General features: G+C 47.5%; 1 protein-coding gene across 1 annotated transcript in view; it reads right to left on the bottom strand.

Moving 5' to 3' along the window:
• Positions 1 to 20,581, bottom strand: part of LOC123773389 (NGFI-A-binding protein homolog) — a gene marked incomplete at its 5' end in the record, with an annotated part of 78,011 nt that overhangs the window by 41,142 nt on the left and 16,288 nt on the right. The window contains 5 exon segments of the mRNA XM_069318032.1: positions 6,368 to 6,549; positions 8,693 to 8,807; positions 10,123 to 10,256; positions 11,350 to 11,469; positions 18,726 to 18,941. Of these exon segments, the coding sequence (XP_069174133.1) occupies positions 6,368 to 6,549; positions 8,693 to 8,807; positions 10,123 to 10,256; positions 11,350 to 11,469; positions 18,726 to 18,941 (767 nt within the window).

Consider the following 20,581-nt stretch of genomic DNA (forward strand, 5'->3'; position numbering starts at 1 on the left):
GTCATGACAAAAAAAGCACAGAGGTGGGAGGAGGGGGGGGGAGGGGTTCGAGGTGCGGCTTAGGAGTTCGGGATGGTGTGCCTGCTCTTTCTTGCCGCTGGGGGGGTGGGGGGGTCTTCTTGCCTGCTTGCCTAGTCGCTTGTTTGTTTTGCTTTCTCTGCTAGCTGATTCATCTGTTCCTTGGTCAAGTGGAGCCACAGGGAGTTAGGGAACACAAGGAACACTCCCCATACCCACCAGACCACCACCCCATATCCACCAAAAGGGAGCCGGTCGGCCGAGCGGACAGCACGCTGGACTTGTGATCCTGTGGTCCTGGGTTCGATCCCAGGCGCCGGTGAGAAACAATGGGCAGAGTTTCTTTCACCCTATGCCCCTGTTACCTAGCAGTAAAATAGGTACCTGGGTGTTAGCTGTCACGGGCTTCTTCCTGGGGGTGGAGGCCTGGTCGAGGACCGGGCCGCGGGGACACTAAAAGCCCCGAAATCATCTCAAAATAAGCTATGCGTAGGGTAATTCATACATCAGACAACACAACCTCGTTCTCTCAACTAATAGATCGCGGACGAGGAGTCACAATAACGAGGCTGAAATATAACACAATCTGAAATATAACACAATCTGAAATATAACACAATCTGAAATATAGCACAAGCTGAAATATAACACAATCTGAAATATAACACAATCTGAAATATAACACAATCTGAAATATAGCACAAGCTGAAATAAAGTACAATCGTCTTGAGAATGGTCCAGGACGGACCGAAACGTCGTCGTCGTCCCTTCACTTTCTAGTGTGTGGTTTGGTCAACAATAGATCGCGATTTTTACGTTATAATGACAAACGTTACAAATGCAACTGATTGACAAAACTCTACGTTGTATATGCACCAGACTCGATAGGTTAGGTGGGTTGCTGGGGTTAGTATGTTTCTGGCTAGGTTAGAAGGTTGGAATTTTGACGGAGTGGCAATTCAAGAAAACGGGGTTGTAATACTCAGGAAGAATATACTTTCTTTGGGTTTTCAGTTTCAAAACACAAAAACAGTTTTCTTTTTTTCAAAATCTTTTATTTATAATAAATATTTATAATCAACAGCATTTATTTATATCTAATCTTATCCTGTAATCTACATGTTACTTAGAAGACATATATATATATACACAAGCTAAAGATAAGTCTATAAACAGACCGGTACATTTCTCTTTTTTTTTATATATGTTAAGTCAATGACAATGGAACAATGCAATGTGGTAAGTCTTAAGACTAAGTGATAATTATGTGTCAAGGTTAATACTGCGAAGGGTGGACGAGGCCTCGCTCAACACACACACACACACACACACACACACACTCACTCACACACACACACACACACACACACACACACACACACACACACATACATACACACACACTCTCAAGACAGTCTATATTGGCACCCACGGTGACAGGTCAGCCCAGTCGAGACACATATTCATTTGGTACAGTCTTATTAAACAGTCGTATTACACAGTCCAGTGCCGCCACACTCAAATGATACAAGTCTAATGACGTATAATATAAGTACATAGGTCAATCAATACACTCCCTTTTGAAGTCAAACACGGTGTTTGTATGTATGTGTGTGTTAAACTAAATAATATTTTTTGGTATCTTAGCAATAAATGTCTTCCGCTACTCACCGCCATCTCTCGTAGTCTCAGACTTGCCTATACACATCTTATATCCAACTTTTTATAACCTAAACTTATCGTCTACATCACAAAATGACTCCTGGTCATCTATAAAACTCTTCAAATGCATGTATATATACACACACAGAAACACACACGCACACTGTATATGATAAGAGCCCAGTAGGCTCAGGAATCTGTACACCAGTTGATTGACGGTTGAGAGGCGGGACCAAAGAGCCAGAGCTCAACCCCCGCAAGCACAATTAGGCGAGTACTGTGCTCCCCCCAACCACCTTCTCCTCAAATCATCATCACACTTGACACCTAAAACAGGATTTACCCAGACAGCGCCCCAGACAGCGCCCCAGACAGCGCCCCAGACAAGTCTCCCCCACACACCCCACAACCGCCTCCTTTCCCCCCCCCCAACACACATACACCTCACGAATGAAAGCCACGTGTCAAGACCAACAACAACCAGTGGATAAAGAAGAGTCTGGTACACAAATGAGGAAGGGATGACCACCAAGACAGAAGAACTGCGAGAGAGAGAGAACAGGTGGTGCAGGAACCAGACTTAGTAGGTATAGTGGAAACACAGCTCACCAGAATATATGCTCTAAGCCCGAAGAATACCAGAAAGGAAAAAATAACAGGCAGAAGAAGGGGGAAGAGAATAAAGTTGCACAACTGATCAAACGACTGTGCGAACCTTGAGTAAATATACTGAGAGGAAGCAGGTGGATACCAAGACCAAATGGTAGGAATGATAAAGGTGGTAATGCTACCAATCTACAACCCCCCCCCCCCCCGGGGAGAACAACAGGGGACACAAGCAACAACATGAAGTATCCAGAACTAATGTAGGAACCCTCCAAGAGGCAACAGAAACAGCCCATCACATCAGTCCATCAAGTCTTAAGGAACTCCAACCATGGAGGAACAAATTGGAAAACAGTGACTCCCCCAGGAAGAAAATGACACGAAGAGGAAAGCTTAAACAGACAGTAGCGGAGGAACTTTGTGATTCATTCATATTAGAGCAGACACAAGAGTGTGTCAGGAGACTTCATTAATTAGGAATGAGTAACCACTGTGGTAACTTCTGAGAATGTGATGTTAGTCAGGAATACACGGGAGGAAGCTGGAAACACAGATGAGGCAGGACCAGAGGACACGGGAGGGACCTGGAGACACCAGATGAGGTAGGACCAGAGGACACGGGAGGAAGCTGGAGACACAGATGAGGTAGGACTAGAGGACACGGGAAGAAGCTGGAGATACAGATGAGGCAGGACCAGAGGACACGGGAGGAAGCTGAAGACACAGATGAGGCAGGACCCAGAGGACACCAGTAGAAGCTGGAGACACAGATGAGGCAGGACCAGACGACACGGATGGAAACTGGAGACACAAATGAGGCAGGACCAGAGGACACGGGAGGAAGCTGGAGATACAGATGAGGCAGGAGCAGAGGACACGGGAGGAAACTGGAGATACAGACGAGGCAGGACCAGAGGACATGGGAAGAAGCTGGAGACACAGATGAGGCAGGAGCAGAGGACACGGGAGGAAGCTGGAGACACAGATGAGGCAGGACCAGAGGACACGGGAGGAAGCTGGAGACACAGATGATCCGAAGAGCCGTCAGGAGAACGTCTTGAGTGCAAGAGTAACAAGCGATGGATCGAACTACAAGACCGTTGCACCTAATTCAAAATGCAGCAAATTCAGCAATGAAAGTTACTAAATAAACAAACCAGGGAGATGGTAAGGCGGGCAAGGGAGCTATTATTCCATCCTGTAAACACAATTAGGTGACAACTATCACACGCGTACACACACACACACACACACACACACACACACACACACACACACACACACACACACACACACACACACACACACACAAGGCTTCAAGAAGACCTGGACAAGCTGCAGGAATGGTCGAACAAATGGATGTTAGAGTTTAACCCAAGCAAATGTAATGTAATGAAGATAGGAGTAGGAAGCAGGAGACCAGATACAAGGTATCACTTGGGAGATGAAATACTTCAAGAGTCAGAGAGAGAGAAAGACCTGGGGGTTGATATCACGCCAGACCTGTCCCCTGAAGCTCATATCAAGAGGATAACATCAGCAGCATATGCCAGGTTGGCTAACATAAGAACGGCCTTTAGAAACTTGTGTAAGGAATCTTTCAGAACATTATATACCACATATGTCAGACCAATCTTGGAGTATGCGGCTCCAGCATGGAGTCCATATCTAGTCAAGCATAAGACTAAACTGGAAAAGGTTCAAAGGTTTGCCACCAGACTAGTACTCGAGCTGAGAGGTATGAGCTACGAGGAGAGACTACGGGAATTGAACCTCACTTCGTTGGAAGACAGAAGAGTTAGGGGGGACATGATCACCACATTCAAGATTCTCAAGGGAATCGACAGGGTTGATAAAGATAGGCTATTTAACACAAGGGGCACACGCACTAGGGGACACAGGTGGAAACTGAGTGCCCAAATGAGCCACAGAGATATTAGAAAGATCTTTTTTAGTGTCAGAGTGGTTGACAAATGGAATGCATTAGGAAGCAATGTGGTGGAGGCTGACTCCATACACAGTTTCAAGTGTAGATATGATAGAGCCCAATAGGCTCAGGAACCTGTACACCTGTTGATTGACGGTTGAGAGGCGGGACCAAAGAGCCAGAGCTCAACCCCCGCAAGCACAACTAGGTGAGTACAACTAGGTGAGTACACACACACACACACGCACACACGTAGGGGCCTGGTAGCCTGGAGGATAGCGCGCAGGACTCGTAATTCTGTGGCGCGGGTTCGATTCCCGCACCAGGCAGAAACAAATGGGCAAAGTATCTTTCACCCTGAATGCCCCTGTTACCTAGCAGTAAATAGGTACCTTGGAGTTAGTCAGCTGTCACGGGCTGCTTCCTGGGGTGTGTGTGGTGTGGAAAAAATAGTAGTTAGTAAACAGTTGATTCACAGTTGAGATGCGGGCCGAAAGAGCAAAGCTCAACCCCCGCAAACACAACTAGGCGAATATAACTAGGTGAATACACACACACACCTGAAGGAGCCGGCGGCCGAGCGGACAACATGCAGGACACGTGATCCTGTGGTGCCGGGTTCGATCCCGGGCACCGGTCAGAAACGATGGGCAGAGTTTCTTTCACCCTATGTTACCTAGCAGTAAATAGGCACATGGGAGTTAGTCAGCTGTCACGGGCTGTTTCCTGGGATGTGTGTGTGGTGTGAAAAAAAATAGTAGTAGTAGAAGAAACAGTTGATTGACAGTTGAGAGGCGGGCCGAAAGAGCAGAGCTCAACCAGGTGAATACAACTAGGTGAATACACACACACACGCGCGCGCTCACACAAATCCATACACACCCCAGAAGTAGACCCATACAAACCCCAGAAACAGACCCATACACACCCCAGAAACAGACCCCCATACACACCCCCAGAAACAGACCCCATACACACCCCAGAAACAGACCCCCATACACACCCCCAGAAACAGACCCCCATACACACCCCCAGAAACAGACCCCCATACACACCCCCAGAAACAGACCCCCATACACACCCCCAGAAACAGACCCCCATACACACCCCCCAGAAACAGACCCCCATACACACCCCCAGAAACAGACCCCCATACACACCCCCAGAAACAGACCCCCATACACACCCCCAGAAACAGACCCATACACACCCCAGAAACAGACCCATACACACCCCAGAAAGACCCATACACACCCCAGAAACAGACCCATACACACACCAGAAACAGACCCATACACACCTCAGAAGCAGCCCCATACACACACCAGAAAAGTAGTTATTTTATTATACAAATGAGGGTGAATAAATACATATATACATTTCTACTAATTCTCAATTTGTACTGAAGGTCTTCTTACTTATAATATTTACAAGTTTACACTTCAGATGGGGTTTTCCGGCTCAGCACTCGGGCACTGTTGACACTTATGGATACCCCGTAACAAGTGCCAGTTGGTCCCTGTACCATACAGCCTACACAATGCCGGCTGACATACTCAAGTACTACGCTGATGGTCTCACTCTTGTATGTGTGTGTGGGCTCTTGAGGTGTGTGTGTGTGGGCTTTTGAGGTGTGTGTGTGTGTGTGGGGGGGGGGGGATCAGTGGCTTCTGGTGCCACAGAACTATATTCCCACCTCAAGACTGCCGACGCGATGCGGTTATGCAACATATACGTCAACAGCAACATATGCTGAGTTAATCTGATGGCAGATTCAGTTCAGCTTGCAAGACTATGTCTCGACCTGAGGTTTCGAAGATTCACATCAACGACCCCCCCCCCCCGCCAAAAAAAATAAAACCGCCTCAAAAAGATGCAGCTCTCATGTTCGTTTCATATGATAAATCGTCAAGAAATTCTCAAGACAAAGAGACATTCCGTCGCTCCAGCAATCAACCATCCCCGAAAGTCTCATCCAGGATCCGCGCGGGGTAACGACAGGGTTTCGAACTCGCAGCCACAGGGCTTCGAACTCGCAGCCACAGGGCTTCGAACTCGCGGCCACAGGGCTTCGAACTCGCCACCTCCGCAGCCACCAGGCTCTTCGCCGACGACCAATGCAGATTCTCAAATAAGAACTCAAGGAGGACTCACTTGCGCTGGGCCTTGAGAAGCTCATTCTGCTCGAGGGTGAGCTGGGAGTGCCGGGACTGGAGGGCGTCCATCTGGGACGTGAGGGCCGTGACGTCTCCGCCTCCAGAGCTGAGACTCGTCCGTACTTCCTCCGCTCGTTCACTCATATGTCGCAGCTCCTCGCTGATGGCTTCTAGTCGCTCCTGGGGGGAAGATGGCGGCGTTAGTGGGTTGTAGACAGGTCGTGAGGGGGTGGGAAGTAGGTTGTGAGGGACAGATTATGAGAGGTGAGGCACGTTATGAGATGTAGGGGGTATATTAAGTGGGGCAGCCATGATGGCCACGACAGGCTCTGAGGGCGTAAGACATGTAATGAGGACGTAAGAGCTGAGTGTGGTACAGGTTGTGAAGATATGTGAGGCAGGCTGTAAGGGTTTGGTTAAGGCGGTTAATGTGTGAGGCTGTAAGGAAAGTTGTGAGGGTATGAGGCAGTCAAAAGGTGTGACCCAGGGTGTGGGGGTGTTGAGGAAGACACAGGGTGTGGCCCAGGGTGTGGGGGTGTGAGGTAGACACAGGGTGTGGCCCAAGCTGTGCAGGTGTGAGGAAGACACAGGGTGTGGCCCAAGCTGTGCAGGTGTGAGGAAGACACAGGGTGTGGCCCAAGCCCAAGCTGTGCAGGTGTGAGGAAGACACAGGGTGTGCAGGTGTGAGGAAGACACAGGGTGTGGCCCAAGCTGTGCAGGTGTGAGGAAGACACAGGGTGTGCAGGTGTGAGGAAGACACAGGGTGTGGCCCAGGGTGTGTGCAGGTGTGAGACAGCCGGCAAGTTATCATCTAGGATACTAATCAGACCACAGTTCTATTTAAGTGAAAACATAAAACATCACATGAATTTCTCTTTACAGTTAAATATATAAATAGTTCCAACAATAATAAACAATTATTAAATAACAAATATAACCTTAGGTTGGAAAATGCAATACAAATGGAACTTCAGGTAAAATAACAAGGTACTCTTATCTATATCTATAAATTAGATATTTATATCTAATTAAACCTCTCTGTCTGAGCTTGGAGACCAAATGCTTGGGGCTAGCCTCACCCAATTTTGAACAGTAATTGCTGTTGCATACGTGCCCAACATGGTCGGGTCAGGGTTGCCATTTATGAAAGTATGAAATGAGTGCCACTTGACACAGTGTCAATGGGACCCCCCACAACAAATCTTGCCATATTGCATTAACTAGACTCCATTAGTTTTGTTTTCCTACTGTTTTATCTCAGTATAATGTAAAACATTATACTCTGATGTCCACAAAATTTCCCAAGAAATTCTAAATGTCATATTTAATAGCATGGTAAAATGTATTCATTCATCATACTCTGTCATACCCACAGCATCCAGAGTGTCACTCCTCCATATATACACCTCTTGCTGGGGGGGGGGAGGGGGGGGAGAGAGAGAGAGAGAGAGAGAGAGAGAGAGAGAGAGAGAGAGAGAGAGAGAGAGAGAGAGAGAGAGAGAGAGAGAGAGAGAGAGAGAGAGAGAGAGAGAGAAAGAGAGAGAGAGAGAGAGAGAGAGAGAGAGAGAGAGAGAGAGAGAGAGACACACACACACACACACACACACACACACACACACACACACACACACACACACACACACACACACCTCGCGACACGGTCTCGCTGTGGTGAACAAAAAAAAAAAACACTGCCCTGAGGCCTAGCTATGTTAACATTTAGGCTCACTGTTCAATATTCGATATATATTATTATTACCCGTGCATCTCCGAACCAATTTATGCCAATTTCAAAAACCACAATTACCATTATCAATGATGTAATATCATAATAGGTGTTGCTCCTAAAATTTTGCCTTAAAAAAAAACATGGCCGGTTTGCAGTGTCTTAATTATACGATTAATTTTTTTAGGTAATATTGAGACCTGATCTAGAAACCGGTTCAAGTATCCGCAAGACGATCAAAAGAAATAAAAAGCAGAATAAGACCTTGGGAGAGAGGAGTGCGTCACCCAGAGAGTTACCTCATGGCATTAAAGACAGCTGCTGACACCTGTTAGAGAAGCTTACAGCTTCTCCTTTCCCCCAGCTTACCTAAGAGCCTAGCTGCCATAGCCAGCAGTTCTTCCTGAAGCAAGTTCAACCCATTACACACAGAAATCCCAATTGCGTGATGCATCAAATGAACAAATCTACAAGGGCCGACCATGTCGTAGCTCAGTCGATTAAGGCAGCGTCTGGGATGCTCTCGGACGCAGGTTCGAACCCTCACCACGGCTCTTGTGAATTTATTCACTTTGAGACTATAGAGGCACGACTTACCTGTCTCTTCTTCCACTGGAGGTCGTTCTTGAGGTCGCCGGCGTCGTGGCCGGAGTCTGATCTGGTTCTCTTGGTCCTGGGTTCCTCCTCACGGCCCACCACCGTCTGGGACCTGCTGGGGGGCACACACAAATTTGATTCATATATAGTATATATTATATAGTATAGTAGTATATCATTGAGTTTACTCAACACTTCAAGGTGTTAGTTACCGAGGAGAATTCCTAGAATCTGTTGACTCTAGGAAACAATGTACTAGTGAGAACCGTTTTACTGGTAAGGAAAAAATATTTGACTTTCACGAAACATTTTTAAGAATCAGTTACACGATAAGGACAAGGTACAAGACGGAGGGGTGAGGTACAAGACGGAGGGTGAGGTACAAGACGGAGGGTGAGGTACAAGACGGAGGGTGAGGTACAAGACGGAGGGTGAGGTACAAGACGGAGGGGTGAGGTACAAGACGGAGGGGTGAGGTACAAGACGGAGGGTGAGGTACAAGACGGAGGGGTGAGGTACAAGACGGAGGGTGAGGTACAAGACGGAGGGTGAGGTACAAGACGGAGGGTGAGGTACAAGACGGAGGGTGAGGTACAAGACGGAGGGTGAGGTACAAGACGGAGGGGTGAGGTACAAGACGGAGGGGTGAGGTACAAGACGGAGGGTGAGGTACAAGACGGAGGGGTGAGGTACAAGACGGAGGGGTGAGGTACAAGACGGAGGGTGAGGTACAAGACGGAGGGTGAGGTACAAGACGGAGGGTGAGGTACAAGACGGAGGGTGAGGTACAAGACGGAGGGGTGAGGTACAAGACGGAGGGTGAGGTACAAGACGGAGGGTGAGGTACAAGACGGAGGGGTGAGGTACAAGACGGAGGGTGAGGTACAAGACGGAGGGTGAGGTACAAGACGGAGGGTGAGGTACAAGACGGAGGGTGAGGTACAAGACGGAGGGGTGAGGTACAAGACGGAGGGTGAGGTACAAGACGGAGGGGTGAGGTACAAGACGGAGGGTGAGGTACAAGACGGAGGGTGAGGTACAAGACGGAGGGTGAGGTACAAGACGGAGGGTGAGGTACAAGACGGAGGGGTGAGGTACAAGACGGAGGGTGAGGTACAAGACGGAGGGTGAGGTACAAGACGGAGGGTGAGGTACAAGACGGAGGGTGAGGTACAAGACGGAGGGGAGGTACAAGACGGAGGGTGAGGTACAAGACGGAGGGGTGAGGTACAAGACGGAGGGTGAGGTACAAGACGGAGGGGTGAGGTACAAGACGGAGGGTGAGGTACAAGACGGAGGGGGTGAGGTACAAGACGGAGGGTGAGGTAAAAGACGGAGGGTGAGGTACAAGACGGAGGGTGAGGTACAAGACGGAGGGGGTGAGGTACAAGACGGAGGGTGAGGTACAAGACGGAGGGTGAGATAATGACCTGGAGTGCCCCTTGGAGTACTGGTAGCCGGAGTCGCGCACCACCTGGCGGGCGAGCGGGAAAAGTTCGTCCCGTCGCGTCAAGAGCGCCGGCATATACTTGCAGATCTGAGCCGCCGCCTCATTCACAGACACCTGCCGGGGGAGGGAAGGAAGACGTTACCTCAATGTTGTCTTACTGATGGGTGTATGTAAGGGTAGGGAGAGGGGGGTGGTATGCCTGAGTACTCATGAATGTACTCAGACATGAGGAGTACTCAAGTATGTGAAGAACTCAGCGGAGTGTAATATTGAGTACAATTACCCTCCCTCTACCCTAACAATCTTTTAGGGTTAGATGACTTTACACATATAAGTACAATCACTCTCTCCATATAACAATATTGCAGTAAAGATACTAAGATATTTCTGATTATTGCAAAATCAACATTGTATTATATTACTCTAGATAATTACGTGTCGCAGACATATTAAAACAGAGTATAATCACTCTTTTTTCTTGGTAAATATACCGATATAGTAATCCTTGAGCTCCTTGAAGGACCTATATGAAGCATACTATTATATTTCGGTTATAGTGACTCCTTCGAGGAGTCTAAGACCAGTCTGCTGGAAATCAAGATATTCCAGCGGTGTCTGCTGGAAAACAAAGGTTTAACTGAACGGGAGGGAATTGTCAGGAGAAAGTGCCAAGCTATAGGAACTATATAGCACTTGAAAGGGGTCAGGATAAGAATTTGGGATGGGACGGGGGGGGGGGGGAAAGGAATGGTGCCCAAGCACTTCGACGGTCGGGGATTGAACGCCGACCTGCATGAAGCGAGACCGTCGCTCTACCGCAAGTTTAACTGGAGCGACTGTTTTTAAATGAACTGTTTCTAAGACAAATTAAAAAAAAAAAGTATTCAATCTAAATCAAAACTCTCTTATCCATAAGCCTTACGTTCCCTCTTCCCCCCCCCCCCCCTCCCTTCCCTTTTCCCCCTTCCCTTTCACCCCTTTCCCATCTCTTACCATTTACCCTTTCCTTCCCAAGAGACAATTGGACATGTTCCTGTAGGAAGCGACCCATGAATGGTTAAGTGTGCCTGCGGGCCGCTCCAAGCAGCAGTCCGATCAATCAAGCTATCAAACCCGGTCCCAGGCTAGATTTGGGGGATTCACAAACCCGGCTACAGGTAAACTACAGGTAAACCCCCCTCCCCTCACCCCCCCACCCCCTCCTCACCTCGTGCAGGGTAAGCGGCTTCTCAGGCTTCCTTTTGCAGTCGAAGCGTCCGTAGATGGCGGCGTATTTCCGTATCTCGTCCATCCTTCGGGGGTCGTCCTCGCTCATGTTCATTATGTACTGCGGGGGAGAGAGAGGTGAACATTAGTGCTGGCGCCGGTGAACACGTGTACAGGCTTACTGTTCATTGTGTACTGAGAGAGAAAGAGAGTAGTGAACTTTAGTGCTGGCGCCGGTGAACACGTGTACAGGCTTACTGTTCATCATGTACTGAGAGAGAAAGTCAAGTGTGAACATCAGCACTGAGGCGGGAGAACATGAAAGGAGGTGCGTGTGAACAAATATGAACCTGAACAGCGACAATAGAGAGGAGGTGTTCAAACCGCTCCTCGGAGACAAACCTATAATTTGAATTCGACAAGTTGAATGTAAACTGAAAAAAAAATAATTAATTGTTACCGCGTTGGTGAAAACTGACGACTGAATAAGCGGCGAGCAATTGACAGCCACACACACGCGCGCACGCACACACACACACGCGCACACACACACACGCGCACACAAACACACGCGCACACAAACACACACACACACACACACACACACACACACACACACACACACACACACACACACACACACACACACACACACACACACACACACACACGCGCCTCGATTCCCGCACGAGGCAGAAACAAATGGGCAAAGATTCTTTCACCCTAAGTGCCCCTGTTACCTAGCAGTAAATAGGTACCTGGGAGTTAGTCAGCTGTCACGGGCTGCTTCCCGGGTGTGTGTGTGTGTGTGTGTGTGTGGTGTGTGGAAAAAAAAATAGTTAGTAAACAGTTGATTGACAGTTGAGAGGCGGGCCCAAAGAGCAAAGCTCAACCCCCGCAAAACACAACTAGTAAACACACACACACACACACACACACATACACACACACACACACACACACACACACACACACACACACACACACACACACACACACACACACACACACACACACAGGAGCCCGTCAGATAGACAGCCAGCGAGCCCAACAGGCACCACCACCACCAGCAGAGCTCTGACGTAGCCCACAGATAACAAGTATTCCAGTTTATGCCAAGAAAAACCCTGTCTTCCAATAAAAAAAAACAGGTAAAAAAAAAAATCAAGAGTTTGCCAAGTCTTCCAAAAGAAACAAAAAATATCTTCCCAAACGTGGGGTAGGGGGGGGGGGAGTGAAGGGGCAGGGGGGGGCGACAAATAAAACAAAGGAATTAAAAGAATGAAATAAAAACACAGGGGGGGAATAAAATGCACGGGGGGAAAGGGAGGGGGAGGGGGTGGGGGGCAAAAATAGTTTGGGAAAAATGTCTTGTCAGAAATGTTGGTAGGAAAAATAGCGAAGCACTTCACTCGCTCTGCAGAGCCCTCGCGTTCTCAAAACTGCCGGGCGCTCTTTTTTGGGCCAGTTTATAAAAATTTAAGAAAATATTAAGTGATTTTTTATTTTAGCCCAGAGCAAAAGTTTCCTTTTTTTCCCACCTCTCTCGAGGCAAATATTCAGTTTAATTAGTCCCCGCTCGTATTATATATATATATATATATATATATATATATATATATATATATATATATATATATATATATATATATATATATATATATATATATATATATGAACTGAAAACTCCACACCCCAGAAGGATTCGAACCCAGACAGCCAGGGGGACTATGCACCTTGGCGTACCTGGTACCTTAACCACTAGACCACACTGTACAAAAAAATCTTGGTAGTCGTGAGACTATTTCTCCAAGACCCGACAGCGTTCGGTGGTCAACTTGGGCATAGATATTTCATCGAATCACCTCACTTGATGAGGTGATTCGTAAATTCCATGTTAAGGCAGTTCTAGAGAGTCTAAGAATGGTTGTCACAGCGGCCTTTCGTATGCTTTCAAGTCCAATTGGCCTTGCTTGAGGATTGGATGGTTAAGACTTATGTGGTGTGTTCAGTTTAGACTTTCCTCGATAATGGTGGCTTAGAGTTGAAGTTATTAAGCCGTTCGTGAGCTCCCAAGTGCTACGAGGCTAACTGTAACACTTGGGTCGAGGACCACCTATATAACCTTGGGTCGAGGACCACCTATATAACCTTGGGTCGAGGACCACCTATATAACCTTGGGTCGAGGACCACCTATATAACCTTGGGTCGAGGACCACCTCGCAGCGTCTCCCAGGCTCCTCCAGCTTCCCGCTCTTACGGTCGTAGCGCCTCGTGCTGGTCGTCCATAACGATCCCAATACTTATACTTAAACAATACTTCTATGACGAACTGAAAACGACGAAGCACTACACTCTACCACGACTGATGACACCAACAACAGAACATCAACAATGATCTCCAACAAAAACAGAACATCCAATGACCCCCCCCCACCACCACCACCAACAGAACACCAACAATAACCCCCAGCAACACCAACAACAACAGACCACCACCAACAGTCGTAGTAACCAACAAGAAAAAATAGCTACAACATCACTATAAAATGTTATCGATTTTTTCCCAGTTATTTTTTTTAAGAAAAAATTAAGTTTCCTTCCCTCCCCCCCCCCCTCTCCCTCCTCAGATTCTGCCCCCCCCCCTCCTCCTTCCACTAACCCTATCTTTCACCCCTCTCCCCCTCTCCACCCCCCCTCTCCAGGGGCAGCAGCTTCCGGACGCTCAACTTTACCCAAGAAGCTGGGAGTGTTTTCATGGCTGGTCCAGCGCGGCAAGAAGAGTCTTATACAACAATAAAACTTGGGGTCCAGGCTTTAAACTACCATCTAATCCCACTCCATCCTCGCCCCCCCGTGGATAAGAAAAGAGGAAAGAACAAGATGAGATAAAAAGAAGGGAAGATGGACCTCTCTCTCTCTCTCTCTCTCTCTCTCTCTCTCTCTCTCTCTCTTCCTACTTCGCCATCCCTTCTCTAAGTCCCTCTCCCTTCTCCTACCCCCGTCCCTCTCTCCCGTCAATTTACCAGCGGAGAAGGAAAACAATTGAGATTGAGGAGTAGAGGAGAGGAAGCAGAGGGCTGCTGCGTGGTGGGATTAATGGATGAATTGAAGGCTGCATAGATGATGGAGTTGGCGGTTAATGGTTGATGATGAATGGGTGTGGTGAGTGTTGAGTTGATGGATGGATGGACGGCCGCAGAGCTCCTGTTCTCGGAGAACTACTCCACTAGAGGCCAGTCAGTCTCCCCTCTCACACACACGTGAGACGGCACCTCCGTTGATGCTCTATGTCATCTACACACACGAGAGAGAGAGAGAGAGAGAGAGAGATGTTCGCCCTCTCTCTCAGATGAATTTCTCTACGCCTACATTCGCTTAGGCCAAAATCATGTCTTCTGAACACTATGTCCAGACACTAGGCCTATGTCCAGAAAACGGGTCTGGTGGGTAACTGAGACAGTGTTTTAGTGTTCACCTCAGGACACTAATATCTGTTTTAAATTCTCTTTGCAAACGTGGAAACTGAAAAGTGTGTTTGGCTGTAGTGTGTCAATATGTCTCGGCTGTGGTGGACTATCCAGCTCTGTAGGGAAAATTCTCAGCTGTCAGGAAAAATGGCCAAACTCAAGGAAAAATACCAACCTCATGAAAAATGCTCACATTTCACACAAAAATAAAACCCAGATCTAAGGAAATATGTCCATAGCTCTTAGGAACCACTCCCAGCTCTCAAGGAAAATTCCCAGCTCTCAAGGAAAATTCCCAGCTCTCAAGGAAAATTCCCAGCTCTCAAGGGAATTGAATAAAGCAACTAAACCAAGCGTCAGGACACTTACAGAGGTAATTAGGATTTTTACGCATATTTAACCAGCGAGTAGTGACGTAGAGAGCTCCCCCCCCCCCCGCCCACTCCACCCACCCCATTCCGCCCACTCCAAAACACCATTTTACACACACATTTGCTGTAAACCAAACTTAATTTAGAGAGCTCAAGGAAACCGATCCTCTGCTCATAACTGACTGCGGACCCGGGTTCAATCCCCCAACAGGACCGAAGCGGTTTCCTTTCACCTGATGCATCCTGTTTAGCTAAAAGAGGTAAACCCGGGAGTTAGGCAACTGTTGTGGCGTGCATCCTGGGGGAGGGTCAGCTGTTGGTGTAGGTCCCTAGCAGGACCTTCATAACGTTAACTACAGGCTTCCTGTCCCCCCCCCCCCGACAACAGAAATTAAATGAATTAACTTTTGAACATTTTGAAGAAAAATAGGTATATGAAAGTTGTAGCCAATAGGAGAGGGTCTTAGCGAGGGTTAGGGTATACTTAATCTCTCTCTCTCTCTCTCTCTCTCTCTCTCTCTCTCTCTCTCTCTCTCTCTCTCTCTCTCTCTCACACACACACACAGTTGAGAGGCGGGACCAAAGAGCAGAGCTCAACCCCCGCAAGCACAACTAGCAGGCGAATACACTTCAGTGACTAACTCTATGGAGCATCTAACCCACGTTTCAAATCCAGCCGACCCGATTGCCATCGGCCTGGATAAGTTAGGTAGGTTGCTGGAGTTCGTATATTTCGGGTTGGGACAAAACGGCTGCCTTTCTTACGGAATGGCAAATTCAAATAATGGCCCTTGATTTACTGGGGTTTAAAACTGTCAACTTTACCTCGACGGACCAAGAAGGATAGCTTAGATGAGAGAGAAAGAGAGAGAGAGAGAGAGAGAGAGAGAGAGAGAGAGAGAGAGAGAGAGAGAGAGAGAGAGAGAGAGAGAGAGAGAGAGAGAGAGAGAGAGAGAGAGAGAGAGAGAGAGAGAGAGAGAGAGGGAGGGAGAGAGAGAGAGAGAGAGAGAGAGAGAGAGACAGACAGACAGACAGACAGACAGACAGACAGACAGACAGACAGACAGACAGACAGACAGACAGACAGACAGACAGAGAGGGAGATAGATAGGGAGATAGAGAGATAATCGTTGGTAAGGAGTGATCAAAGCTAAGATATAGTGATCGGTAGTCAAGCCAAGGCGCGGGACCCCCGTATCGCTAGTGATGTTCCATCTCCAGCTCTGAGGAGATGAATCACCATCACCCCTCGGGAGATTAATGATCCTAGGGAGGCTGGGACTCTCCCAGACCCACCCCCACTCACCCCACCACCATCCCCACTGACCTCCATCCCCCATGGAGAGTACAATCAAGATTCAGGGTGCAGTACTCACCGAGTAGGAGTACGTAAGTACTCAACAAGTTTGATTACGTAAGTACTCAACAAGTTAGATTACGTAAGTACTCAACAAGTTAGATTACGTAAGTACTCAACAAGTTAGATTACGTAAGTACTCAACAAGTTAGATTACGTAAGTACTCAACAAGTTAGATTACGTAAGTACTCAACAAGTTTGATTACGTAAGTACTCAACAAGTTAGATTACGTAAGTACTCAACAAGTTAGATTACGTAAGTACTCAACAAGTTAGATTACGTAAGTACTCAACAAGTTAGATTACGTAAGTACTCAACAAGTTAGATTACGTAAGTACTCAACAAGTTAGATTACGTAAGTACTCAACAAGTTAGATTACGTAAGTACTCAACAAGTTAGATTACGTAAGTACTCAACAAGTTAGATTACGTAAGTACTCAACAAGTTAGAGTACAGTCCATGAGTCGCATGAGGACTCGTGAGTCAATATATAGGTCAGTCATTCCATGGTCCTCCTTGGACCATGGTCCTCATTCCATGGTTCTTCTTCATACTGATCTCCTGTTCTTTTCCATCTTCGGTTCCCCCTTACTCGTCCTTTCCAATCCCTTGCTCCCTTTCTCCTTGTCCCTACCTTTCCACTTTTCACCTCCCCTTAAGCAAGGGGCTAATCAGAAGACACCCGGTAATCAGCAATTGAACAGTTAATCCTGATTTCACAGGGGGATGTATGAGCTAATTAATTGACTTTAGATTGCTAGTAACGGATCATATTCCGTCGCAAGAGGGAAACACATGGTATTCCACACCTGTCATACACACACACACACCTGCCCCACACACCTGCCCCACACACACACAACAAAACAGCACTGAAGCCACAACCTTCACAATCATCCATCTCCACCCCCCCCCTCTCTTCATCCACTCTCAATTACTACCCTCATCCACCCCACGATGTCCTCTTCTACTCTTGTGTCCCGCTTAGAGAGGTATTCTACTGTGTCAACCCGGCGCGGGGCGGTGCTTGTGCTTGGAGACAATGTCTGGGAGGTCAGATGTGGTTGGGCAGTGTTTAATATATGGCAGCTTAATTCACCCAACTTGCGCTATGGACTAGGATTCTTAGCCCCATGACTCCTGACTGTTCTAAAGCTATTTACTCTCTCTCTCTCTCTCTCTCTCTCTCTCTCTCTCTCTCTCTCTCTCTCTCTCTCTCTCTTTCTCTCTCTCTCTCTCTCTCTCTCTCTCTCTCTCTCATTCTTCCCCTTCTCTACTCACCCACAACCCATGCAGCTCCTGTTTCTACTACAATCTTGAAGCATATATTCATCCTACAAGACAGACTGGAGGTAGTCAACTGTTGTGGGTGGCATCGTAGGGAAAGGTCAGTAGTAGCTGGTCTAGGGTCTTGAGGGGAACTTTGCTAAGCCTAAGCACAAGCCTCCTGTCCCCAAACAAGTGTAATAATTTCCATACTCTTGCACCATGACTAAGACGGCACCCTGATTGTGCCAAGTTGATTGACAGTTGAGAGGCGGGACCAAAGAGCCGGAGCTCAACCCCCGCCAGCACCACTACGTAAGTACAACTAGGCGAGTCTCCTGCCCAGCGACCAAACACACCAACACAAACTATCTCAACTATAAAATATTTCAAGAAAGGTTTCAGTTGCACATTATTGCTCATGCACCTGAGCGATGGGTGGGGGGGAGGGGGGGATATACATTTAGAGTATACTACATGGATTGCTAGTACATGTATAACTGTGTGACGTAATATACATAATGACAGGAGGAAGTACTGGGAGCCTATATACATGGGCCGAGCGGTGGGTGGCTTCCTGAACTCATCCATTTACGATATTGCTGCTCAGTTCATCTGTTACTGTGCACCCGTGGTGGTGACGCGACCACTTGGACGTGTTAGGTAGGGTGGTGTGGCTCTCTCTCCCGCGGGGCACGCCAGGCAGAGCTGCGACAGTGCGGCTCTCGTGGACAGGCTTACTATACACTGGCGCCGGCAGTGGCGTCCACCCTCCTCGTCAACACCTTCCCTCATACTGTGAGTGAGGTGGTTTTTGGATGGTTGGGGAAGGTGGTGGTGGTGGTGGTGGGTGAGGCGAGTGGTCCACGCACTCTCTTACACTGCTTTAGTTACGTGTGTGCCGCCTACCTCAAGCTCTTTGGACATCTTGCGTTTGTTGGTAAGCTGCTGTGTCTTGGGTTCGAGCGGGGGAAGACTGCGGACGAGGTCGAAGGCGGTGTCCGCCAGTCTGTCCACTTGAGACAGTAGCAGCGTAGGCGTGAGTTGGACTGGGGAGCCGGGGGGAGGGGGGTACTGGTGGTACTGGTGGTACTGGTGGTACTCGTGGTTCTCTACATCCGTGCTCTGAAAAACACACAAGATGTTCGCCAGTAGTAGCAGGCCAGTGCATATCTTATCTCGCTCTCTCTCTCGTAACTTTACTCTACTGAACACCGCGTAAGTGTTACTTTTTGTATTGGGGTGAGGACTTGACTACAGCTCAAACATACAGAGCTCTTCCCCTCCTCAAAGGTGTCTTTAAGCACCAACAAATTGATCAACAAACTATTTAATCAACTTAAGTTCTTTTTTCTGAGTCCATTCAGAATGATTCATGACTTTAATTCAGCCTTTTTTTTGTGTTTTGCTTTCTGAGGCAAGAGCAGCAACATTGAACAAGTTCAGCAGCTTATATCTTTTACCTGCCATGACTAGTAACTTTGTATGGTGATAGGCACACAACCGTCCACTATAACCTGCTCTACTGGCCCTGTCTTTTTGAGCACGGCAAAAGACAACATCTTGTCATATTTTTCTGAACACATAGGGGTTAGAGGGGAAGGTGGGGGGGGGGGATTGAGGTGGGGGAGGAGTGTGGGCAGGGGTGGTGGTGGTGGTGGGGTGGGTGGATAGATGGGAAGGGTATGGCTTGTATTGGGGGTTCAAGAGGAGGTGGGGGAGGGCTCATTCACCCCCCCCCCCCAGTCCCACTCCTCAGCAGTGCCTCCTTGTAGCTGACAAGTCTACAAGGAGGCCGTGAATACAATGCATGACCACAAATAACAGTGAACATTGAATAAATATAACAGTGGGGGGGGGGGGGAATAGCATGTATGAACAGTAAAATCAATTATACTTGAAATATAACAATATCACCACCATTATTAACCAACCACCACCACCAGCACCACCACCACCACCACTACTATCACCACCACCACCACCTAATATCCATACATAAATACATAATACAGGTGTTACAGAACATTACAGCAGAGATATACAAGTTGTCAATAACGAGGGGAACTGTAATGCCTACATTCATAACGTCAATATATATATTACTGAATTCGACAGTTATGTAAAAAAAATATATATACTTAAAAAATGTCCTTACGAAACCTGTGCATCTTTGCTGGATCATGGCGACTCAGTTCGTATGTACTAAACAGTTTACGAGAAGTAAACTTCACAACCCAAAGTTGTAAATTGTTATTAAGGGCCTTGTAGTGCTTCGGGAGCTCTACAACTGGTAAATAATTGCCAACTAAGCCACCATGTCTGAATGAAAGATAAACAGGTTTCGTCAATCCTTCCTTCACCAGTATTCATCAAGCACTTAAGTGGAGACTTAAGTGCTTGATGAATACTGGTCCTGGGTGTTAAGAATTCTACTCTACTGAACAAAAACGGTTTTAAATTATCATAACATTTACCAGAAAGTACATAAATATTGGGATAAACAATCCGGCCTGGTCGAGGACCGGGCCGCGGGGGACGCTAAGCCCCGAAATCATCTCAAGATAACCATCTCAAGATTAACGTCGAAAGTTATCGTCCATTGAACGATATCTAACGAGCCATTTTTTACCATACTGGCGTCAGCAGTCTTACCTTTCGGCTTTGTAAATATCACTCACTCACTCACTCACTCACTCACTCACTCACAACATTAAGTAGACTGAAGGTGGAGATGAGCTTGAGCGCTGGTGTCGGTACACGGC

This window comes from Procambarus clarkii, chromosome 89 (assembly GCF_040958095.1).
Source record: "Procambarus clarkii isolate CNS0578487 chromosome 89, FALCON_Pclarkii_2.0, whole genome shotgun sequence".
Lineage (NCBI taxonomy): Eukaryota > Metazoa > Arthropoda > Malacostraca > Decapoda > Cambaridae > Procambarus > Procambarus clarkii.